This window comes from Myxine glutinosa, chromosome 12 (genome assembly GCF_964187855.1).
Source record: "Myxine glutinosa chromosome 12, kmMyxGlut1.1, whole genome shotgun sequence".
NCBI classification, from domain to species: domain Eukaryota; kingdom Metazoa; phylum Chordata; class Myxini; order Myxiniformes; family Myxinidae; genus Myxine; species Myxine glutinosa.
Window position 1 is genome coordinate 29,865,643 of NC_136272.1, and position 25,464 is coordinate 29,891,106.

Below are 25,464 nucleotides of genomic sequence, written 5' to 3' on the forward strand. Positions count from 1 at the left end.
TGTGCTTATAGCTAAATTTAACTTGTGATCTGGGCTGATGGCTAAATTTAACATGTGATCTGGGCTGATGGCTAAATTGAGCACGTGATCTGTGCTTATGGCTAAATTTAACATGTGTATCCAAACAAAATCACGTGACTATAACGTAACGCCGGTCCCCTCTCATGGTGAAAAGAACCTCCGTCCAGCTTTGGTGGCAAAAGTAACAACTAACTGTAGACGTCGATTGTCTTGGGCGGTGTATTTTGCCTTAATATTTCAGCACGAGTCCTCTTGAGATAAACTGCCAAATTACATGAAGCATAGGATTAAATTATTTTTTCTTGACGAATTAACTGCATACAAAACAAAAGAAAAACAAATTTGAGAATAAACAATTAGGGCGAAGCCAGTGTATAACTATATGGCGGCGGATGTAGTGGTGGTTGGTGTGTTTATGAGACAGCTTGCGGATTACTTGGATTTTCGGTTCTTTCTCACACAAATGTTTCCATATTAGACATTAGACGTTTTTGTTTGTTCCTTTGAAAATCCCCGTGATGTACTTTGTGTTTGAAACGACCTGTGAAAGAAATAGCATTCCGGATATGGCATCGGACATGGGGGGGATTCTGTTTCCGGTGTACATCGTGACGTACGTGTTCGCTATGGAGTCCTTACGGGCCGAAATCGCCAGGAAGAGGAAACTGCTGGAAGAGAAAAACCTCGTTGGGGTTCGGATTCTTATTTATGATTTGATGTGGAGTGTATTGTACAGATTTGATACGTTTATGTAATTATGAGATGTCACGTCGTGCTGAACTCGGAACCGCATCACACAAAACTTCAGCCCAGGGATGCACAAGAAACTTTGGCACAGGTGACAGGAGGAGGAAATTTGGCCTTACATTCCAGCACTCTAACACCTTATTAATTCAATGCAATCGTTGATCGACTTCGTTTTGCGGGAGGGGAGAGGGTGCGGGAGGTGAAAGGAAGAGGGTGCGGGCGGGGAAAGGAAGAGGGGTCGGGAGGGGAAAGGAAGAGGGGTCGGGAGGGGAAAGGAAGAGGGGTCGGGAGGGGAGAGAGTGTGCGGGAGGGGAGAGAGTGTGCGGGAGGGGAGAGGATGCGGGAGGGGAAAGGCGGGAGGGGAGAGAGGGTGCGGGAGAGGAGAGGTTGCAGGAGGGGAGAGAGGGTGCGGGAGGGGAGAGGATGCGGAGGGGAGGGTATGCGGGAGGGGAGAGGCTGCGGAAGAGGAGAGGGTGCGGGAGGGGAGAGGATGCGGGAGGGGAGAGAGGGAGGGGGAGGGGAGAGGATGCGGGAGGGGGAGGGGAGAGGATGCGGGAGGGGGAGGGGAGAGGATGCGGGAGGGGAAAGGGAGCGGGAGAGAAAGGAAGAGGGGTCGGGAGGGGAGAGGGTGCGGGAGGGGAGAGGATGCGGGAGAGGAGAGGGTGCGGGAGGGGAGAGGATGCGGGAGGGGAGAGAGGGTGCGGGAGGGGAGAGAGGGTGCGGGAGGGGAGAGGATGCGGGAGGGGAGAGAGGGTGCGGGAGGGGAGAGAGGGTGCGGGAGGGGAGAGGATGCGGGAGGGGAAAGGGAGCGGGAGAGAAAGGAAGAGGGTGCGGTGCGGGAGGGGAGAGAGGGTGCGGGAGAGAAAGGAAGAGGGTGCGGAAGGGGAAAGGGAGCGGGAGAGAAAGGAAGAGGGGTCGGGAGGGGAGAGAGAGGATGCGGGAGGGGAAAGGGAGTGGGAGAGAAAGGAAGAGGGGTCGGGAGGGGAGAGGGTGCGGGAGGGGAAAGGGAGCGGGAGAGAAAGGAAGAGGGTGCGGGAGGGGAAAGGGAGCGGGAGAGAAAGGAAGAGGGGTCGGGAGGGGAAAGGAAGAGGGGTCGGGAGGGGAGAGAGTGTGCGGGAGGGGAGAGGATGCGGGAGGGGAAAGGCGGGAGGGGAGAGAGGGTGCGGGAGAGGAGAGGTTGCAGGAGGGGAGAGAGGGTGCGGGAGGGGAGAGGATGCGGAGGGGAGGGTATGCGGGAGGGGAGAGGCTGCGGAAGAGGAGAGGGTGCGGGAGGGGAGAGGATGCGGGAGGGGGAGGGGAGAGGCTGCGGGAGGGGGAGGGGAGAGGATGCGGGAGGGGAAAGGGAGCGGGAGAGAAAGGAAGAGGGGTCGGGAGGGGAGAGGGTGCGGGAGGGGAGAGGTTGCGGGAGGGGAGAGGATGCGGGAGAGGAGAGGGTGCGGGAGGGGAGAGGATGCGGGAGGGGAGAGAGGGTGCGGGAGGGGAGAGAGGGTGCGGGAGGGGAGAGAGGGTGCGGGAGGGGAGAGGATGCGGGAGGGGAGAGAGGGTGCGGGAGGGGAGAGAGGGTGCGGGAGGGGAGAGGATGCGGGAGGGGAAAGGGAGCGGGAGAGAAAGGAAGAGGGTGCGGGAGGGGAGAGAGGGTGCGGGAGAGAAAGGAAGAGGGTGCGGAAGGGGAAAGGGAGCGGGAGAGAAAGGAAGAGGGGTCGGGAGGGGAGAGAGAGGATGCGGGAGGGGAAAGGGAGTGGGAGAGAAAGGAAGAGGGGTCGGGAGGGGAGAGGGTGCGGGAGGGGAAAGGGAGCGGGAGAGAAAGGAAGAGGGTTCGGGAGGGGAAAGGGAGCGGGAGAGAAAGGAAGAGGGTGCGGGAGGGGAAAGGGAGCGGGAGAGAAAGGAAGAGGGGTTGGGAGGGGAGAGGCTGCGGTCGGGTAGAGGGTGCGGTAGGGGAGAGGGTGCGGGAGGGGAAAGGGAGCGGGAAAGAAAGGAAGAGGGGTCGGGAGGGGAAAGTGCGGTAAGGGAGAGGGTGCGGTAGGGGGAGAGGATGCGGTAGGGGAGAGGGTGCGGGAGGGGAGAGGATGCGGGAGGAGAGAGGGAGCGGGAAAGAAAGGAAGAGGGGTCGGGAGGGGAAAGTGCGGTAAGGGAGAGGGTGCGGTAGGGGGAGAGGATGCGGTAGGGAAGAGGGTGCGGGAGGGGAGAGGGTGCGGGAGGAGAGAGGGAGCGGGAAAGAAAGGAAGAGGGGTCGGGAGGGGAAAGTGCGGTAAGGGAGAGGGTGCGGTCGGGGAGAGGGTGCAGTCGGGGCGAGAGTGCGGTAGGGGAGGGGTGGTAGGGGAGAGGGTGTGGGAAGGGTGGTTCGGGAGAGGGTGCATTTGGGGCAGGAGGGGAGAGGGTGCGGTAGGGGAGAGAGTGTGGGAGTGGAGAGGATGCGGAAGGGGAGAGGGTGTGGAAAGGAGAGACGGTGCTGGAGAGAAAGGAAGAGGGGTCTGGTGGGGAAAGGGAGCGGGAGAGAAAGGAAGAGGGGTCGGGAGGGGAAAGGGGCGAGGGAGTGCAAGAGGGGAGTATTTTGTAATTTCTATGGTATTCCACTCTGTATTCTGTAATTCTGCATTATCGACATCAATTTTGCAGACATTTTGATCATTCTCAAATTTTCAATTGTGGCTTATATGACATGCCTATGTATTCTCCACTTTGGTTTTCATCATATTTTTGTCCAAGCAGAGTTCCAAAAAGTTTTTCAGTGGAGCGGAATTAATGCAGAAGGAGGAAGAGGAGTACTTGAAAAAATGTACATGCAAGGTTTGTACTGGTCAACATCTGTTCAGCATTTGCACATAGCTTTCCGCTTCCATCGGTCTTGAGTGGTGAACTAGTAGTGAAGTGCTCTGCTATTTTTGTTTCTACCTTTCACAGGAGGAGAAAAACGAGTTTGTCGAAGAGGCAGCTGAGATAAAGTCATGCAAGAGCAATGGGAGCGGCCTGGACTTGGACATGTCTGCAGAAAAGCCTGTTACACTGTCTCGTCAAGAGGTGCTAATGGTTTTAACGTACAAATCAACTTGGTGGTTTGATGTATAATTCAACAGACCGGGTGAGGGGTGGGGGGGGGGAGGCTAGAGAGGGAGGGTTGAGGAAGGGAGTGGGGTGAGTGGAAGGGGGTGCGGTGAGTGAAAGGGAGTGGGGTGAGTGTAAGGGGGTGCGGTGAGTCGAAGGTAGTGGGGTGAATCGAAGGGAGTGGGGTGAGTGGAAGGGAGTGGGGTGAATGGAAGGGGGTGCGATGAGTGGAAGGGGGTGCGGTGAGTGGAAGGGAGTGGGGTGAGTGGAAGGGGGTGCGGTGAGTGGAAGAGAGTGGGGTGAGTGGAAGGGAGTAGGGTGAGTGGAAGGGGGTGCGGTGAGTGGAAGGGAGTGGGGTGAGTGGAAGGGAGTGGGGTGAGTGGAAGGGGTTGGGGTGAGTGGAAGGGTTTGGGGTGAATGGACGGGAGAGGGAGGGGAAAGATATACTACATATACATCTTTTTTCGGGGGGTGGGGGCATTTGACAGGCTCCTCCGTTTTGGGGGAGGGGGGAAGGAAAGGAGGAAAATTTTACCCATGCAAAGAGTGCTTTAACCTCAGTGTTGCCCAGGTAAAAACGGAAATTGTAATACCTTCTACCACCATCACCAGGTGGTGCTCCATGGTACACATTTACATTGAGAATTTACGCTCCTCTCCAAGTCTCCCACACCCCCGCATGAGGCTGCGGCCACATAGCCTATGTTACCCCCCAGCCAAAGTTGTATTTGTATTTGTACCCCAAGTAAAGTATAAAAGTGTTTATAGCTGGAGTATCCGGCGTTGCTCAAGTGAAAAAGAAACATTAACATATTTGAAATACAACAACAACAACATGCATTTTAAGGCCATTTTCCCTGCTAGAGCGGGGGTTAGCCTTGCGGTCCCCATGACATTGTTCTCCATTTTGCCCTATTTTCTGCATCTCTCCTTGTTAACCCCCTTGCCCGCATTTCTTCTTCGACCATCTTTAGCCAAGTCTTTCTCGGTCTTCCCCGTCCTCTACTTCCTTCTACATTCATTTCCATCACTCTTCTCAACCAGTCACTTTCATCCTTCCTCAACACGTGACCAAACCATCTCAACCTGTTCCTCTTCACAGCATCCATCACAGGCTCTATTCCCATCATCTTTCGCAATTCATCATTTGTCTTACTCTCTCTCAACGATACTCCGCACATCCACCGAACCATTCGCATTTCGAACCTTCGTTGCTGCTCTACGTCCATTACTCATGTCTCGCTCCCATAAATCATAACACTTCTCACATAAGCTAATCTCACATAAACTAATCATAAGCTTAGCGGTCAGGGTGCCGGCTTGGGATCCGAGGATCCTGGGTTCGAATTCCGATCGATCGCTGAATTTACACCAGGGGGGTTGACTCAGCCTGTCATCCTTCCGAGGTCGGCAAATTGAGTACCAGCTTGTTGGGATGAATGATCACGGTGTGCACCCCGATTTAGAATAGGTACACCGTATCCCTGCGCATCGTAAGAGGCGACCAAGGATTGGCGTCAGGAAGGGCATCCGGCCATAAAAACATTGCCTCAAACAGGGAACCATGATTGTCATGGGGCCCGCAAGGCTAACCCCCGCACTAGTGGGGAAAATGGCCTTAAAACGATCATTCATTCATTCATTCATTCTCACACATGCAGCATACACCTTTCCCTTCAGCTTCAACGACACTGCCCTCCTCGTCAGCACGCCACTCAGTTCCCGAAACTTCTTCCATGCACATCTCACTCTAGCAACCGTTGCCGTGTCTGATCCACCTTCTCCATTCAGCATGTCTCCGAGGTAGCAAAATGTTTTCACACCTTCCAGCTTCACGCCGTCTCCAAGATCCAACTCAACATTTCCTCCATCTGCAGCTCCCTCTGTGCACACCTTACACTTGAATGTAGCTGCCACACTGGTTAATGACCCTCTCAAACCACTACATTTTTGATGAACCCACTCAGCGCACATTGTACATTGAATGGAGTTCACTCCGACACCCTTCCTGCACACAGCACATGGCCACTTCCCAGTTCTTTCCACCTCACCACATACTTTACCACTTGCCATCACCTTCGTTTTTCCGATATTCACCTTCAGACCTTTTGTCTCCATACATTCCTTCCACTTGTTCATCTTTTCCTTCAGTCCATCCATACTTTCCGCAATCAACACCAGATCATCTGCATACAACAACTCCCACGGTAAACCCTCCTTTACGTTCTGAGCCAGCACCTCCATCACAGCTATAAATAGTAGTGGACTTAGTACCGACCCCGGATGCACTCCCACCTTCACCTCAAACTCACCACTGTTCCCGTCCTTCGTCCTTACAGCTGTGTGCTCTCTTTTGTGCATTGCCATCACTACTCTGATCAACCATTCCTCCACTCCTAACTTCCTCAATGCCCATGTCACTACTTCACGTGGAACCCTATCGAATGCTTTCTCCAGATCAACAAACCCAAGACAACTTCTTCCTCTTCTCCATGTACTTCTCCTGTAACTGCCTCACAATAAAACGCATGTCTGTCGTTCCTCTTCCTGGCATAAATCCAAACTGCATTTTGTCAATCTTCACTTTCTTCCTTATCCTCCTCTCAAACACCCTTTCCAATACCTTCGTTCCATGCTCCAATAACTTTATCGCTCGATTCGAGCCACAGTCCAGAGGGTCACCTTTCCCCTTGTATAAAGGGACGAGGGTACTCAGTTCCCAATTCACTGGAATGCGGCCTTCTTTCACCACCAGATTACAGATCTCTGTCATTCTCTTCACACCCCAACTTCCTGCTGCCTTCAACATATCTCCCACAACTCCCGTCGGCCCTCCCACTTTTCCACTCTTCATTGCTTTTATCGCTTCCTCAACTTCCTTCTCAGTTATCTTCTCTGCCGGTCCTAAAACTGGGTTACTCTCCATGTTGCCATCCCATTCATTCTCTGCATTCAACAGCATTTCCATATATCTTTTCCATCTTCCTTTAATTCCATCTGGGTTGACAACGATTTGTCCCACTTCATCCTTCAAGCAACTCACCCCCATCACATCACACCTCTTTCGCTATCTGCTTTGCAATCCTGAATACCGCTCTCTGACCCTCTTCCGAATCCAAGCGTTCTCCGAACATTTTCCTACATGCCTCCTGCGCCTTTGCTACCTCTTTCTTTGCAGCCTTCCTGGCTGCCTTATAACTTTCATGCTCTGCTGTTTCTGCTCCCGTACCCTTCGCCTTCTGCCACTCCATATTTGAAATGAGGGCAAATATAATGGAAAAGCAATTACATCCAAATCAGAATCCATCACAAATGTCAAATCATCATTTAACCTTCTTGTTTAATATATGCTGGTGAATGTGCCGTTCATCTCGTTTCTGAGTTAAGTGTGATGACTTTCAGGAAGAAGAAGAAGAAGCTTTACTACCAATTTCGTACACTTCTGGAATTTTGATTTTTTGTGTTCAAATGTTTTTGTTTTATATTTATTTATATGGATATGTACAGTACTTGTATATAATTTTAAGTGTCATTAATTAAAAAGGCTTTGGCACGATAGAGATTTTTTTTAAATCCAAAAAAAACAAACTTTTTTTTGGCTAAAACAATCCCAGGCACTCACTGATGAACCTCTGAAAATTTGACGAAGATCTGTTCAGCCATCTCTGAGAAAAATGGCGACACACACGCAGACAGACCAATGGCTCTCTTATATAGTAGTCGATGACGTTTATGCTGCAGTAAAATTGTGTGCCATTTGCTTTTCAGGGTAATGGGAGCCACCATTTCCTTTGTGGAATAATATGGGCTGCCGTTTGCTTGGCAGGATAACGTTGGCCACTGTTTGCTTTTAGCAAACTGTAAAATGGGCGCCGCCGTCTGCTTGCCGGTGGAGCAAAGGGGGGGGGGGGGGGGCGGCTGCCGTCTGCCTGCCGGTGGAGCGAGGGGGGGGTGGTGCGGCCGCTGTCTGCCTGCCGGTGGAGCGGGGGGGGGGGGGGGTGCGCCGCCGTCTGTCTGCCGGTGGAGTGGGGGGGATGGGGGACCGCCATCTGCCTGCCGGTGGAGCGGGGGGGTGCGCCGCCGTCTGTCTGCCGGTGGAGCAGGGGGGGTGGGGGACCGCCATCTGCCTGCCAGTGGAGCGGGGGGGGGGGTGCGCCGCCGTCTGCCTGCCGGTGGAGCGGGGGGGATGGGGGACCGCCATCTGCCTGCCGGTGGAGCGGGGGGGGTGCGCCGCCGTCTGTCTGCCGGTGGAGCGGGGGGGATGGGGGACCGCCATCTGCCTGCCGGTGGAGCGGGGGGGGGGGGGCGCCGTCTGCCTGCCGGTGGAGCGGGGGGGATGGGGGACCGCCGTCTGTCTGCCGGTGGAGTGGGGGGGGGGGGTGCCGCCGTCTGCCTGCCGGTGGAGTGGGGAGGGGGGGTGCACCGCCGTCTGCCTGCCGGTGGAGTGGGACTGCCGCTTGCCTGTATTACAGTAATCTGTGTATTCCTTTCAGTACCTTCACATTCGGGTGTTTTTGTGCACAGGTAGTACGGCGTCTACGGGAGCGAGGGGAGCCGATTCGCTTCTATGGTGAGACGGACTTTGATGCATTCCAGCGTCTGCGCAAGATAGAAATACTCACACCAGAAGCAAACAAGGTGAGGCCAAACAGTTTATTTGTCAGCATTTATAATTTGAATCCTTTGCTGCTTCGGTCCCCCTCCCTTTGGGGAAAGGAGCTTGGTCATCATTGATATCATTGCATAGCAATGTCTGTGGCCATTGTCATGGTATTTGTCTTTCCATTTACAAATCCAGGTTGTGGCTGAAGATGTGGACCCCGCACCCTGTGAGAAATGGCTTTTGTCTTGATAAATTGGGAGGATGTTTCTTGTTTGCTTCTTGTTTTTGGGGTCCTTGTTGGGAATCAATTTTTGAAATCTCGACGCATTGGTCGGACAGCTGCCGAACCACACCCATATCTGTCGCTTGACTCCACCCACCATAGCTCCGAGACAAAATGATATGGCTGCCATCTTGGTTTCTAGTGGGCCTAACACATTAGGCCTGTAGGGCCAGGTTTGTTGTGTCAGATTTCCATTGGCTTTGTTTGGGTCGAGTGTTATTATCCTCGCCATGGGAAGAGGGTATTGCATTTGAGTCTGTTTGCGACTTGGCAAAAAAAAAATTTGGACAAGTATGTTGATCACTGTGGTGTGTGTGCGGTGTGTGTGTGTGCGTGCGTGCGCCCGCGGCCGTCCGTCCACTTCCACTTGCCTAGAGGTCACACTTTTAAACCGATCTTCACAAAACTTCACCAAACATAACACATAACTTCACCAAATGGTAGAGTTTGTGGTCCAGCGGAATCCTATTTATTGTTTAGGTCGAAAGGTCAACATAGGCCAAAGGTCAACCACATTTTTTTCAAATCTCTAAAATCCTCAATTTTCATCTGATTGACATGAAATTTGAATAGCATTTGCATATAAGCTAACTGAATTCAACCACCAACTATTTTTGAGATCAACAAAGGTCACAAGGTCAACATAGGCAAAAGCTCAACCACTTTTTTCAAATTTCCAAAATCCTCAATTTTCATCCGATTAACTTAAAATTTGAAGACTATTTGCATATCAGGGTACTGAATTGAACCACCAATTATTTTTTAGGTCAAAAGGATGCTCTCCTAAGTGCCATTATCCTTTGTTTTTCTTTTGCCAAGTGTCGCTCTATGAGTGATTTTTCGTTTGTTTGTTTGTCTGTCTGTCCGCATAGAATAAATGTGATTTTCTCTGATCGACAAGAAATTTACACCATCGGTGCACCTCCTCCTATATATTTTTTTAATGATAATTATGATGTCATAGGTCACGTGGTATGGGCGCCATTTTGGAAAAACCGAAAAAAAATGCACCTCTATATCTCTGAACGAGCTGCACAGAAAAAATTGAGACATGGCTCATAATAAAGAACTCTCTATGTGGAATATCATATGTTAATGATGATATCATATGTCATTATTTTTTATGACATATGACTCCATTATGACATCATAATTCAACAAGTACAAAACTTCATCCGATCAAGATGAAATTTCTTCAGCATCATCTCGGGCATCAGCATTCAACATCAGCATTCCAAGCACCTCCTCCTATATATTTTTTAAATGATAATTATGATGTCATAGGTCACGTGGTATGGGCGCCATTTTGGAAAAACCGAAAAAAAAATTGCACCTCTATATCTCTGAACGAGCTGCACAGAAAAACTTGAGACATGGCTCATTATAAAGAACTCTCTATGTGGAATAACATATGTTAATGATGATGTCATATGTCATTATTTTTTATGACATATGACTCCATTATGACATATGATATGTTAATGATGATATCATGTCATTATTTTTTATGACATATGACTCCATTATGACATCATAATTCAACAAGTACAAAACTTCATCCGATCAAGATGAAATTTCTTCAGCATCATCTCGGGCATCAGCATTCAACATCAGCATTCCAAGCACCTCCTCCTATATATCATCTATCTATAATTCCAGTAATCTCTGTCTGTCTGTCTGTACGTTTGTCTGTGACTGCTGTTTCTCGACAACCACGGGTCCGATATACTTTTAACTTGCCAGGTATATTGCTGGGGACCCGAGGATGTGCCTTTTCAAGGTTTCATATTAATCGGACAATTACTTACCGAGCTATGTCCAAAAAACGATTCAACCAATCAGAGAGCAGCGAACGATCGCGTGTGCCGAACGTGGCGGGCACACTCTGCCTCGGATGGCACATTTGAGAGCGTATTCATTTATTTCACGTTTGCAAACTATGTTGGCGTTAAACTATGTTTTACAACTAATAAAAACGAATTTGCGATTCATTCGCTTTCCTGCGCGTTTGTGCACGCGATGGCGATTTCTTTACCAAACTCCGGAAGCCGTTCGCTTTGGACCAAACCATTGCATGTAAATAGAGGGGGGGGATTGTCACCACTTGCAAGCCGTTCGCTTTGGACCAAACCATTTCATGTAAATAGAGGGGGGGGATATAATTTTAGATATAGATATAGTACGGGCATGCCCTAGTAATCATAATTCTAACAAGTACAAAACTTCATCTGATCAAGATGAAATTTCTTCAGCATCATCTCGGGATAAATTGGTGGTGGAAAAAGAATGATCACGTCATCGGTCACGTGTTTTGGCCGCCAGATTTGTTTCAACACAAAAGCCTTAAAAACCACTAAAAAATATGTCATGGCGAGGGTCTGCAATCTCTGATTGCTCTTTATTTTTCACAATTGAGATCCCGAAAAATCTAATCATATGTTGAATAATAGTAAAGTTTAATCGAGCCCGTCAGATCACACAGTAATGAAGCGTTACGTTATATAATCGAGCATTGCATATTGCATAATTTTTGAACGGCCCTACATTGTGGTTAAGCAATCCATAACTGTGTGACGAATCGGCTTGTTATGATATAACAGTGGTGATGGTGACATGGATAAGAGGTGTTGGGTTAATCTTTTTGAACCGTGCATTAAATGTGCGTTTCCCAATCGCGCTATTCATCTTTTAAGAGTGCTATAAATGCACCTTTCCCATTCGGCCCATTACTGGATTTTGTCTCAGGTTGTGACCCCATTGCGATCATTTTTGGTTGTCTCATGAATCCAGAGAAACAGCAGTTTAATCACCTGCACATGTCTTATTGAGGATGTGGATGAAATCGTAGATGTACTATATGCAGGTGAGTTAAGGGTGTTGCAGAACGTTTTTGGTGAGCACAGACACTTGTCTCAGGGCTTCCGCAATGATCTGAAGGCGGCAATGGACAAGCTAGATCAGCAGTATCTGCAGGACCTTGGGATCGGACAAGAAAAGGGTGATGTCGAGGCACAAAATGACCTGCGTGTTCCAGAAGAGCTTGCCACCATTGATGAGCTGAGGGTGAGTTTTCCAAACCGCACGTGCTTGCATGTCAGACTAACGTGCCCACACGGAGTCGCCAAGCTAGACACGATATCCACATATCCTTGAACATCTCCGTTTGCTCATTCATGTACCTCATGAGAGGACAAAACTTGTTGCAATTTATGGAATGGAGATTGGTGCTGTCTAATAAGGTTGGCTGCTTTGGCTCAAGGATTTTAAAATTTGGCCAAAGTGTCGACATACAGGTACCTCCTTTTCTTTTCTTTTTCAAATGGTAGCTTTGAATCTTTAATGTCTACAGATAAATGCGAGCATATGGGACACCTAGCTTAATGCTGTTTCTGAAACACATTGTTCTGCAATAAAGTTGTTGTTTTTTGTTTTTTTTTGTATACAGAATCGAGGCTTATGAAAGAGCTAACATTTATTTCACAAACAAATCAAACAGACAAACAAAATATATGAAAAGAGGGAGCGGAAGACAAGATGGGGAGATAAGGGGAAACACACAAACACAACATTTGACAGCAGGGAGATGTGTGGGAGGGAGAGGGCTTGGGGGGAGGAGGCGTGGGAAGGGGGGGGGGGGGTGGCAGAAGTATAAAACACAAGGACACCAAGGACTTCCAGGACAGAAGTTGGTATTTCAAAAAAGTGGAATTGGGGTGAAATTAGCGGGGGTAGAAAAGATCAAGGTTTTGGATGGGGGAAGATAAGAGATGGTGGTGAACAGCTGTTTTAAAGACCTGGAGGGTGGAGTGGGATTGAAGAGAGTGAGGGAGTTTGTTCCAGAGGCGAGAAAAAAGAGGAATGAAGGAGTGAAGGTGAGCAGAGAGTCTTGATTTTGGCAGTTTTAACCATAAGAGGGTTGCAGGCAGATGTTGTGCGACCTGTAAGAATATTTGGGGGACAGAGCCCAGAGAGAGCTGGGGGGGCAAGGCCAGAGAAGAGTCGGTAGAAGACGGAAAGACCACCAACCTGCCTGCGGTGAGTGAGTGAAAGGCCCTTGGAGTTAGCTTCATCGCGGGAGATTCCAATGATTCTGAACGCTTTGGTTTCAACAGCGTGAAGACGAGCTAGGTGTGAGGCAGGAGCACCAGCCCAGAGGGGAGAGCAGTATTCCATTGAGCTGCGGATGAAAGCCTTGTATGTGGTGAGGAGCTCAGGTGTGCCAAGGAAGGACTTCATACGACGGAGGATGCCCAGTCGGCGACTGGCTTTGGAGGCCAGATTTGAAATGTGGTTTTCCCTGGAAAGATCATGGCAGATAGTGAGACCCAAAAGCTTGAGTGACAGAACTTCTTGGAGAGGATTATTCAGAAAGTGGATGGGAGGGTTGTCCAGTCGGTCTTTTTGGAGAGACATCGTAAGAGTGTGAGATTTGTCATGATTGAAAGACATGTTCCACTTGTTTGCCCAGTCTGTGATTTTGTCCAGGTCTGCAGAGAGTGAGGAGGCTGCAGACTGCCGATCTGACGGATGGTGAATGGAGCGACAGAGAGTAGAGTCATCAGCAAAGAGATAGAGAGGATTTTCAAGAGAGTCAGAGAGATCATTGATGAAGACCAGAAAAAGCACATGGCCCAGAACACTGCATTGGGGAACTCCAGCCTGAACAGGAAGAGGAGATGAGAGAAACCCATTCAGGGCCACACGTTGACTACGACTAGAGAGGAAGTCCGCCAGCCATGCGTGGAGATTTCCATGGATACCAAAGGAGGAGAGTTTGGTGAGCAGAGCGGGGTGCCAGACCGTATCGAAGGCATGTGATATGTCAAGGGAGACAGCTCTAATTTCCTGTTTGGCATTGACGACCTCCATCCATTGTTGAGAAAGCAGAAGCAACATGCCCAGAGTAGAGTGACCAGGTCTGAAACCAAATTGATGATCAGAAATCAAGCCATTGGAGAAGAGGAAAGATTTCATATCCAAAGCAATGATGGATTCCATGACTTTGCTGATAATTGGGAGAAGGCTGATTGGTCTGTAGTTGCTAGGATCTGTTTTTGCACCTTTTTTGTGCAAAGCGGTGATGTTGGCTGATTTCCAAGCAGATGGCAGATGACCTTGAGCAAAAGAGAGGGTGAAGAGAACAGAGAGATGGAGTGAAAGAGCGGAAGAACAGGATTTTAGGACCCGTGGGCTGATGCCGTCAGGTCCAGTTGCAGAATCAGAGTCGAGGGTTGACAGAAACTTTTCCACCTTGTCAGGAGGAAAGGACACAGAGTCCAGGAGCAGCTGGGTATGGCTGGGTATGGTGGGTACAGAGAGGGATGGGTTTGGGACACAAGATTTAGAGGCAAACACAGAGTTGAGGCATTCAGCTTTTTCACGTGCGGAGTCAGCCATGTAGCCGTTTGAGGTGAGGGAGGGGATGGAGGGGGAACAAACACCAGAAACAGATTTGACCAGATGCCACCAGGATTTGGAAAAGGGAGACAGATAAGAGAGTTCGGGCTTGAGAACAGAGAGATATTGTTTCCTGGCTCTCCTGAGGGTGGACACACACTTGTTTCGGGCTTTTTTTTAAAGGAAATGAGATTTCCTTCCTTTGGATTTGCTTTCCAGGTGACGAAAGCAAGTTGTTTCTGGGCAACAGCCTCACCACACGATTCCGTGTACCATGGATGGGAGGAAGGGTATGACAACTGAAGACGAGATGGGATAAATCTGTGCATGAGAGAGAGCAATTTACTTTGGAAGAATTCCCAGGATGAGTTGATGTCAGAGGTGGTAGAGATGGGAGACCAGTCCAGATGATTGATAGCTGCTTGAAGACCATGCCAGTTGGCCTGAGTGAAATGCCAGACTTGTCGACGCTGAGGAGGCTCTCTGAGAATGGTCAGAGAGATGTCCACTTTAACAAGCACATGATCAGATGAGCCGATTGGAGCAGAAGAAGAGCAGCAGACATTTTCAGGGAAGTTAGTCATAAACAAGTCCAGAAGACAAGATGCTCCGTTGACTGAGATCCAGGTCGGGAAATTGACAGATTGTGTCAGTCCCAGTGAATCGCAGAAGTCCTTTGCTGAAGAGCCATGGCTGGTGAGAGAGGTGACAACTTTGACAGAGAGAGGCCAACTGGCATGGTGACAATTGAAATCACCACATATGAGGAAGAGAGAGTTGGGATGGGTGGATAGAAGTTGGTCCATATTATCAGACAGTGAGATGTAGATGGAGTCATCACTGTTTGGTGGACGGTACAACACACATATGAACAAAAGGTGGGAGCGGAGAGGAAGCCGTAGCCAGAGGTATTCCTGGAGGTGAGGTGGAGAGAGGGCAGTGCAGGGCGAGTGAGGAAGAGAGTTTTTTTTATAAAGATAGCAACCCCACCTCCAGGACGAGGCTCAGGTCTATCATACCGGAGGAGGGAGTAACCTGGGAGAGATACCAAGGAATCAGAGACATCATGAAGGAGGAAAGTTTCTGTTAAGCAGATCACGTCTGGTTTGTCAGAAGCAACCTGTATGGAGAGATCAGTCAAGTTTGAGCGAAGGCCCCGGATGTTTGAGGTCCATACCGTTAATGAAGAGGAAGGGGGAGCATCGGATACAGAACAGGGGGGGGGGGGAGGGGTAGGGTAAGATGTGGAAGAGGAGGAAGTGGTAGGGAGAGCTGTTGAAGGTGTGTCAGAGATTTCAGAATAGCTTGGAGAAAGGGAAGAATGGGGCGGACAAAAGGTTTGATGGTGATTGGGTGAGGCACAGTGAGGTGTTATTTGAGGAGGGGGAAGAGTGAGGCAGAAGGTTGGGGGAGATGAAGGTGAAAGTTGGAAGGGGGAAGAAGCGGGGAGGATGCTTTGAGGAGGAGGGGTGAGAGGGGAGTCTAGGAGGGGAGGAGCGAGGGAGAGTCTCGGAGGGGAGGTGTGTGGGGGAAGTTTAGGAGGGAAGGGGCAAGGGGGGAGATTTGAAAAGGATGGGTGATGGGGAAGATTTGGAAGGGAGGGGCAAGGGGGAAGATTTGAAAGAGATGGGTGATGGGGAAGATTTGGAGGGGAGGGGCAAGGGGGTAGATTTGGAGGGGAGGGGTGATGGGGAAGTTTTGGAAGGGAGGGGTGATGGGGAAGATTTGGTGGGGAGGGGCGATGGGGAAGATTTGGTGGGGAGGGGCAAGGGGGAAGATTTGAAAGGGATGGGGAGAATTTGGAGGGGAGGGGCAAGGGGGAATATTTGAAAGAGATGGGTGATGGGGAAGATTTGGAGGGGAGGGGCAAGGGGGTAGATTTGGAGGGGAGGGGTGATGGGGAAGTTTTGGAGGGGAGGGGTGATGGGGAAGATTTGGAGGGGAGGGGTGAGATTGGATTTTGAAAAGTGTACGATTAATGGGAAACGAACATTTTTTGCAAAATGAGTTTATTGTGACGTTCGAGTCAAAAATACGTTTGAGGACGCTGAAGGACGGGTGGGAGTGCAGGAGAGTTTCGGGAATGTAGAAAAGAGGAACTGTAAGAGATGTAATTTTTTTTTGGAATGAATAGATTTGGTGAGCAAGTTGAAAGCATCCTTTTATAGAAGAAGAAGAAAAAGGTGTTATAATATACGACAGAATACAGTTCTTCAGGGGAAATTTTAAACATTTTTAAATTGAGCAGTGAAAACTATCTGGGGAAATGGAAATGGGGGTGAAACACGTGATCGAAGAACGAACGAACAAATAAGAATAACGAATAAGCGAATAAGAACAGAGAGGGAAAGATTTTTTCGGGGGTTTTTTTTTTTTTGATTTGAGATTTTAAACAAGGAAGTATGGGGTGAAAGACTGGGACAAAAACAGAGAACGAAAGTAATTGCAGCGCAATCGACGGACCGCTGAGAGAAAAACAAAGCCTCAAGGTCGGACACGGTAGCCTACTCTGCCTCAAAATACGCGACACAAATTAACCGACGATTTTGTATACATGTATGAAAAATTAACACCGAGAATCTTACTAAAGACACACTGTAGGTACACACACCGGAAGATAGATACAGTTTCGACAAAAACACAATTGTGAAAAAATTACTTAACTTCAAAAGCGTGAGCGCATGGACAGCTTCGAAAAGATGTGACCACTAATCTTGCGCATGCGCAAAGTCCAAGTCAATTTTGCATATATAATGCAGTTATCTTCCTTCTTTTTATTGTATACAAGATCAAGGCTCGTGAAAGAGCTACAATCCTTGCAGTAATCTTCTATGATTCAATTGTAATACAAGTTGTATTGCAATGTGGTATGATAGAGCTGATTAATTATTGGCTTATTGTGTATACAGGAAATGGGGAAGAAACTGGCTATGGGAGCTGATCACTATGACATGGACATCGTACACAAGGTTCTCAAGGTGAGAATCTCGCAGTTAGCATGTCTGCTCAAGCCTAACAGTCGATCGGTTTTAAACAATTGCAACTTCCCACTTGGTGTGATTTTGGCCATCAGTCAGTCCTGGCCAATTGGAAAACAGAGATGTACACACACACACACACACACACACACACACACACCATTGAAGCCATTAGCTTAATAACTGAACTGTCCACTCCTGGTGCTGACCCCTGCTCACATTGATTACCCCCCCTTTTTGGTTCATGAGTTATCAAGTGACCACTATATTCGTCATGTGTGTGCATCTGCCTGTGTGTCTGTCTGTCCGCAGCATAACTACCCGATGATATCATCCGATCTTGACGAAACTTGGGTGGGAGGTTGATATCATGATCTAGTTGTGTCCTGCCTGGAGTGGGCGTATTGCGCCCATTGTGGGCGGAGCCACGCTCAAAAAAGATGTCTTTTTAGGGGGTAATCGAGTTCAAGCTACATCTTCTCCGAGGGGTTTGGTGGAATCTGACAGGGGTTTCAGTATTTGGTTAGGTCAATGTCATGTGTCCAGCCCCACGGAGCTCGATTTTTCATTTTTGTCCCCCGCCGCTCAGCGGAGCGAAAGGGGGACTATGGCTTTCCCCTCCGTCCGTGTGTCCGTCCGTCCGTTCGTGTGTGCATGCGTGCGGGTGTGCGTGCGTGCGTAAGCGAAGGACCGCATTCGAATTTGGTGTGTGGGTGCAACCCACGTCAAAATCCAAGATGGCCGCCGCCATGTATGTCTGATGCCATGTATGTCTGAACCTTGTAACCTGCATATCTTGAAAAATAAGCAAAGTACCAACTTCTAATTTGGTGTGTGGGTGTATCTCGGCATAAGGACGAAAGCTATTGAAAATTGGGTCGCCACGTCAAAATCCAAGATGGCCGCCACCATATATATGTCTGAAACTTGTGAGCGAAATATCTCGAAAAATAAGCGAAGTACCAACGTCTAATCTGGTGTGTGGGTGTATCTAGGCACAAGGAAGAACGCTGTTTAAAATCGGGTCGCCACGTCAAAAGCCAAGATGGCCGCCACGATGTATATCCGACACTTGTGAGATGAATATCTTGAAAAATAAGCGAAGTACCAACTTCTAATTTGGTGTGTGGGTGTATCTAGGCATAAGGAAGAACGCTATTGAAAATTGGGTCGCCATGTCAAAATCCAAGATGGCCGCCGCCATGTATGTCCGAACCTTGTGAGATGAATATCTTGAAAAATAAGCGAAGTACCAACTTCTAATCTGGTGTGTGGGTGTATCTAGGCACAAGGAAGAACGCTGTTTAAAATTGGGTTGCCACGTCTAAATCCAAGATGGCCGCCACCATATATATGTCTGAACCTTGTGAGCGAAATATCTCGAAAAATAAGCGAAGTACCAACTTCTAATCTGGTGTGTGGGTGTATCTAGGCACACGGAAGAACGCTGTTTAAAATTGGGTCGCCACGTCAAAATCCAAGATGGCCGCCTCCATGTATGTCTGAACCTTGTGAGCGAAATATCATATCATAGCATGTTTTCTGCGTGTTCCACTTTGTCAACTCACATCACTTCCCTGACGGGGGACCTAGGCGTAACGCTTGTTCATTTTTTTTTTCATGGGGGGGTTTTTTTTTTTTCCCCCATTTCATTTTTCACCGAATTTTCGGTATTGTGTAGCTAACTAACCTCATAACTGATTATACATTATTTTCTATCTAATTTCAAGGTCAGAAACCTTCGTTTTGACATTTCCGGGCCTGGCCTGCCCGGGCCTGTTTCGGTTATAGTCCGTCCTTTGACATTGAATACCGCTCGCTCGTGAACCTCGCTCGTGAACCATCGTCGTCCCCTGACTTGTACTTGTTTATTTTCGACAAATTAATTATCTGTTATGTTGATGCCACAATATCTTGTCTGTAGTTCCTGCTTGGCATCTGGGCCAAGGAGCTCAACTCTCGGCTAGACGTCGTGAAGCGAAGTGTGCAAGGGAAGCTGGCTGCCGCCACTCAAACACAGACTGAGGAATACCTGAATCCGCTGATGCACAAGCTCAGGAAAAAGGTGTGTACACATGCACTATGCGTTTCCGTGTTCTCATGAAGCGGTTTACAACTCTTAAGCTGATAGCTTATGTTTGCTTCTCCAATAAACATGTTACTGATGTGTTCCTGGGATGAGGTTCCTCAGCATAGAGTGAATTTTGTGCTATGTATTGTATTATGAATAAGTAGTGTAATTTTACCGTGTAGGTAGTTTAATATATGGTTCCACACAAGGTGCAGTGATATTACAGGAAATTTGGTAACAAAAGCTGGGATTTTCATGCGTAAACTAAAACGGCACTCAGTAGAGAGCATACCTCCGCCAGTGAACAGTTTACGTTTTGTATCCCAGAGTAGACCAGAAAATCACAATACAGAGTCACATTTAATCAAAATCATCCGTCCACAAGTTTTTGAGATATCCTGCTATCTGTCGTTTTTATCCCGATCTCCCAATGGTGAAGAATCGCTTATAAAGTTCTACTAGTCGGATCCGGATCTTCACCAAAATTGAATCGATTCTTCCTTGTCACACACACAACCTCCCCACCAAGTTTCGTCCAAATCCGTCCACAACTTTTTGAGATATCCTGCTATGTATCATTTTTGGCCCTATCTCCCAATGGTGAAGAATCACTTAAAAATATTATACTAGCCGGATCTGAATCCGGATCTTCACCAAAATCTAATCATTTTGTCCTTGTCACATACGCTACCTCGCTGCCAAATTTTTGTCTGAATCCGTCCACAACTTTTTGAGATATCTTGTTCACAGACAAACAAATAAACAAGCAAGAAATATGTTGTGCATAGCACGATACTTGCGAAATCCCTAAAATAGGTTGTTGGCCTATGATGTCCTCAAAAGTCATTGGTGGTTGAATTCAGTGACCTGGTATGCAAATCCTCCTAAAATTTCAAGTCAATCGGATGAAAATTGAGGACTTTAGAAATTTGACAAAGTTGGTGACCTTTCGCCTGTTGACTTTTTGACCCCAAAAACGTTAGGCTTCTTGCTTATGACCAACCCCACCATTTGTTAAGTTTCGTGACAATCGGTTGAAAATGGTGACCTGTCGGCGACTGAACATACATACAGACAGACAGCCAGACAGACAGACAAACATAAAGAATAACACACAAGACCCACCAATATACTTGAAAAATCTTCGATTTTCGCAACAAACAAACAGACAAACTTGTTGGACAAAAACAATATGAAAACTTAACCTCCATCCACCTTTGGTGGCGGAGGTAAAGATGGTGGTGCTCAATCATTTCAAGAAAAATACTAGAACGGGCTGAGCCAGGCTGAACAGTTTACGTTTTATATCCCACTGGTAGGCCGAATCTGCATCTGGACCTGAACCAAAATCTAATCAGTTTGTTCTTGTTGCCTAACCAACTCATCCACCAGGTTTTGCCATAATCCATCCACAACCTTTTGAAATATCATGTTATATATTGTTTTTGGCCAAATCTCTCAATAGTGAAGAATCCCTTAAAATTTTAAATAGCTCTCTTGGATCCGAATCCAGATCTTCACCAGAATCTAGTCAATTCGTCCTTGTCACACACTCAACCTGTCTCTCAAGTTTTGTCAGAATCTGTCCATAACCTTTTGAGATATTGCTGCCGGTATATATTGTTTTTGGCCCTCTCTCAGTGGTGAAAAATCACTTTAGAAATTCTAGTACCCGGATCTGGATCTTCACCAAAATCTAGTCAATGTGTCTGTCACACACACCCAACCTCTCCACCAAATTGTCAGAATTTGTCCACAACTTTTTGAGATATCCTGATCACAGACAGACAAGCAGGGGTTAAAACATAACCTCCATCTATCTTCGGTGACGGAGGTTATAGAGAACAAAAAGAAATGCTCTTGAATTCTGAATTTAATTTAGAAAAGGTAAAAAGTTTCTGTTACCTTGGAGACATTATAGGGGCATCAGGAGCAGCACAATTATCCGTTAGATCAAGAATAAGGTCAGCCTGAACTAAGTGGAGACAACGAGATGGTATCATGAAGCGCAGAAACATTCCGTTATCAGTAAAAGATAACGAGTTTGAAAAGCCTGTGATCAGACTGGTATTTATATATGGAAGCAAATGGGAGGTGGGCACTTTGAAAAAAGAATTCCAAGCTCAGAAATCATTGAGAGGTTGAAAATCAATTACAAGTAAATCAATGCAAGTGAAGAAGTAACTTTGAAGAGAAGACTCGGTTGGTATGGTCATGTGCAACTAAGGTCAGAAGATGAAGCTGAAAGGAAAGCAATAAAGCGTGTGGTAGAAGGAAGAAAGTCGAGAGGCCGTCCTTAAAAAAACAAAAACACGCATTGACATGCAAACATGCATTAAAAAACATTTTCGAAACTGAAGCAATGGATAGATCCGTATGGAGGAATGGATCCAATGGATCCGTAGGCTTTGCGTTCCGTATGAAGGAATGGCATCATTCTATCAACTTCCTGAAAATGAGGGAAAATTGTCGTACAAAGTTAGTTGTTTGTTGTTGTGTAATTTTGTATTGATAACATGATCGTATGTGCGCATACTGCATGTGGTTTATGGATGCGCGCTTTGCATGATGTGTGCAGCGTGTGATGTCCCATTTACAGAACAGACATTTTAATTTCCCCCAATTGCACATTGTTCAGCACCAACTGTGGAACTGTCCTCATCAGCACCCTGGGGAGACCTTTATTATTTTATTTTTTGGAAAACTGTCGTCCTGATTATGTTGGCTAGGTAATTTAACTTGTGTGTCTCCAGATGTCCTCTCACTGTTTCTGCTGACAGACCCTCTCGCAGGATATTCGCGAGTACCTCGCTGACATTGTCAAGTTCTTGCTGGAGCAAGAATATGTCAAAGTAAGTTTCCGAGGGGCGAGTGTGGTTTTGGAGGGGGAGGGGAGGAGAGGTGCAGGAGTGTAATTGCAGAACAAAGTGGTGGAGCAGCTGTGTGGGTTGATAACACGGGGCGAGAGGGGAAGGGGCAGCTGTATGAAGGAGAGGTTGGGTTGTATGTTTGCAAGTTGCAGGGTTGCATGGTGCCAGGGACATTGAAGGAGATGAAGCCATTTTCATTCATTTTCCAGTGTATGCTAATGCACTTCACTTCCATCTAACACTTGACTTCTGACCTTGCAGGCGAATGACGTGTACCTCCAAATGGCAATTGGGAATGCACCCTGGCCGATAGGGGTCACTATGGTGGGAATTCATGCTCGCACAGGTCGTGAGAAAATCTTCTCCAAACATGTGGCGCACGTGCTGAATGATGAAACGCAGAGGAAGTACATCCAGGTATGGGTTTTCCTGTTCCTCTCTTTGCCCTCATGTTTAGCCTCCCCCTATATAAGATAGGGGGAAGATTATAGCTGTTAGCTCGGTCTTTCAGAATTAAATTTTGCATCAATAATGGGAATAAAAGGTATGCCGGGTTGACTTTTTTTTTACCTTGACCTAATTTTAAGGTCATGGCCTAATTATAGACATTTTAACATTTTTCACCATAACTCAACTAAGGTTTGTCTGATCAGAACGAAATTGCCCTTCCTAGGTAGCCTAGCATAGCATAAGGTGAGTTTACACTTGATTTGCATCATACCCTCCAAAAGAAAAGGTCAAATGCAGTATGAAAAAATGGGGGGTTATTATTATTATATATATATATATATTTTTGTCATCGCTCAATTTTGCTAATGCGGAATATCAAAGACCGCTTGGCCTTTCTAGATATTTTTGCATCATAATAGTGGACCTGCATTGAATTTGTGCACCTGATATATGATTAATCCTTGACGTGTTTTTTGGATTGTGACCGAATTAACAAAAAAAAACACCTTTTTGATCATAATTTGAATAATGTTCTGATTTTCATGATTTTGAGTTTTATGAATAGATTGTAGATGCAGACACGTTTTGTTAATTTATACTGAATCCCTAAATGTTGAAGGTCAAGGTTATATGGTGGTTCAAAAATAATATGGCCATCAATTTATCACGGGCTTCTGGCCCTCATCTCGTCTGTCCTTCATTTCATTGCCTCGGTCTGTCCCATCTATCTCTCTTCCCTTAGCATGTCTGTCCCATCCGTCTCTTGTCCCTCAGCCTTTCTGTCCCATCCCTCACCCTCCCCCCACCCCCATCCCGTCCCATTCCTCGTCTCATCTACCTCTGTCTTGTCTGCCTCTGTCTCATCTGCCTCTGCCTCACCTGCATTGTGTGTCGGTCCTGTCTGCCTTGTTTGGCTGTCACGTCTGCCTCGTATGTCTGTCCTGTCTGCCTCGTATTTTTGCCTCGTATGTCCCGTCTACCTCGTATGTTTGCCTCACATGTCCCGTCTGCGCCTCATGTTTGCCTCGTATGTCCTGTCTGCCTCATATGCTTGTCTCATATGTCCCGTCTGCCTCGTATGTTTGGCTCTTCTGTCCCACTTTGTCTGTCCCACACACACTTTCCTCCTTTCCTCATATATCTATCCCACTTGCCTCATATATCTGTCCCGTCTTTTCGTATGTCCTGTCTTCGTATGTTTCTCTCGTATGTCTGTCCCACTTGCCTCATATGTCTGTCTGTCTCTGTTTGTCATTTGCCTCGTGAAACCCCTTGAGCAGCCCTGCCCCATGGTATTTGTGCGGGCTTTCACTAAATGTGACGTGGTGAGTATGATTGTCGTGTCAGTGCACCACCCTCTTTGAGGATTGCCTAATTGAACTCGAAATAGTTAAACCTGGTTTTGCTAAACAACTCTGAGTGGACGAGTGCACGTGTTGTGTTTAATCACTTTTTGTTTTGATTGTAAATGAAAGTATTTTGTCATTGACGACTCTCGTTCCCCATGCAGGGTCTCAAGCGTCTCATGACTGTATGCCAAAGACAATTCCCAACGGACCCATCAAAGAGTGTGGAGTATAATGCATTGTAAGGACATGGTGGGGATGTTTTCTTGAAGCACCGAAGTTCTGGATGTACTTTTGGGTTTGTGATGAGACACATAAGGTGGTGGGGTTAACTTACCTTACCTCCACTCTCCCCTTACCCAATTTCCTCCCAAACGACTCCTCACCACTCGACTCCCAGCCTCCCTTCTTCATTTTCCAATTTACTCTCGACTGTACATATCAAGCAGATAGGCCCTGATACATCAGGTGAAGATTTGTTTGTAAATAGTTGGACACTGTAAATAGCTGTTCGTTTGACATTTGTTCCATTTTTTATTTTTATTTTATTTTTTCAGTTTCATCTTTTTCATTGTTTTTTGCACTTGCAGATTTAGCTTGATAACTGCGCAGTAGGCAAGGCTACCCCAGTTCAGTTCAATATGTCCAGTAAAGATCTGCAGCAGGTGGTTGTACTTTCATTTTTGATTATGGATATTCTAGATTACAGCCAGTCTTTTTTTTCTCAACTTGTTAAGGTAACCACTCTTAACATGATTGCCTGCCCTGACCTCTGTTTGACCCTAAGCTTTGATACCTGCACAAAATGCATGTATTGTTTGATTTGTGTGAAAAATGCTGACATCAGTTGTTCTTGTTTCTCATCTATTATGTTGTACAAATTACACTTTACCTTATTTGGATAATGAGTGGAACTACCCCAATCAATGAACAGTTAGTATTTCCCCTGCCAGCAAAGCACCACCATTATCCATGTACAGATGGTGGTGAAAGATGGCAGGTCTGTCAATATTTTATCTTTTATATTAAATGCAGGGAAACCTGGACACAACAGCAGAGATGCCTGTCGCATTGACTTGATGACATTAATTTCAGTGCGGAGGGGGATGGAGTGGTGAGTAGTTCTCTGTAGCCCTATTACAGCCCGATGACAATGCCATAAGTGCTTTTGCATCCTCATGATAGCAAATGCTACAGCCCGTTTAACCTCACGCATCAGTCGGATTCCTTGATACAAACCCTGAATGCTCTCCTTTTGGTAATATTGTAGAACAACTATTGTAGTGTGTGTGTGTGTGTGTGTGTGTGTGTGTGTGTGTGTGTGTGTGTGTGTGTGTGTGTGTGTGTGTGTGTGTGTGTGTGTGTGTGTGTGTGTGTGTGTGTGTGTGTGTGTATATATTGTTACGGAACCCAGCGTCGGCCTATGGTTCCCCTTTGAGGGGGGATTAGTCCCCTTGTTTGTCACTGACCGACGGGGTCCCTGAAGCTGCACCGCGGCCTCCGGAAAGGCCGGTGAGCAGCTTCGTTCGCGACCGCGGATAAGATGGTAATTTGCCGAGCGGATGGCAGCCGCGGCCCGAACCGTTAACAAAGACTAACCCGATTCTGAACGTTGGCCAAATCGTGCCGCAGGTATTCAATTTGGAAAAGACAAAG

At 47.3% G+C, this 25,464-nt stretch overlaps 1 protein-coding gene across 2 annotated transcripts; it reads left to right on the plus strand.

Annotated features, from left to right (window-relative positions):
- Positions 1 to 538: 538 nt before the first annotated feature.
- Positions 539 to 24,861, plus strand: PRPF18 (pre-mRNA processing factor 18). 2 transcript variants are annotated; one of them, XM_068132865.2, is made up of 10 exons: positions 539 to 713; positions 3,478 to 3,555; positions 3,670 to 3,786; positions 8,335 to 8,448; positions 11,613 to 11,759; positions 17,003 to 17,071; positions 18,996 to 19,136; positions 21,923 to 21,994; positions 22,274 to 22,429; positions 23,973 to 24,861. In XM_068132865.2, the coding sequence occupies exons 1-10, from the start codon at positions 540 to 542 to the stop codon at positions 24,051 to 24,053; spliced, it is 1,149 nt and encodes a 382-aa protein (XP_067988966.2). In that variant the 5' UTR covers position 539; the 3' UTR covers positions 24,054 to 24,861. The 2 variants fall into 2 exon arrangements, with proteins under 2 accessions (XP_067988966.2, XP_067988967.1); XM_068132866.2 differs by having other exon boundaries at positions 605 to 859.
- Positions 24,862 to 25,464: the final 603 nt, after the last annotated feature.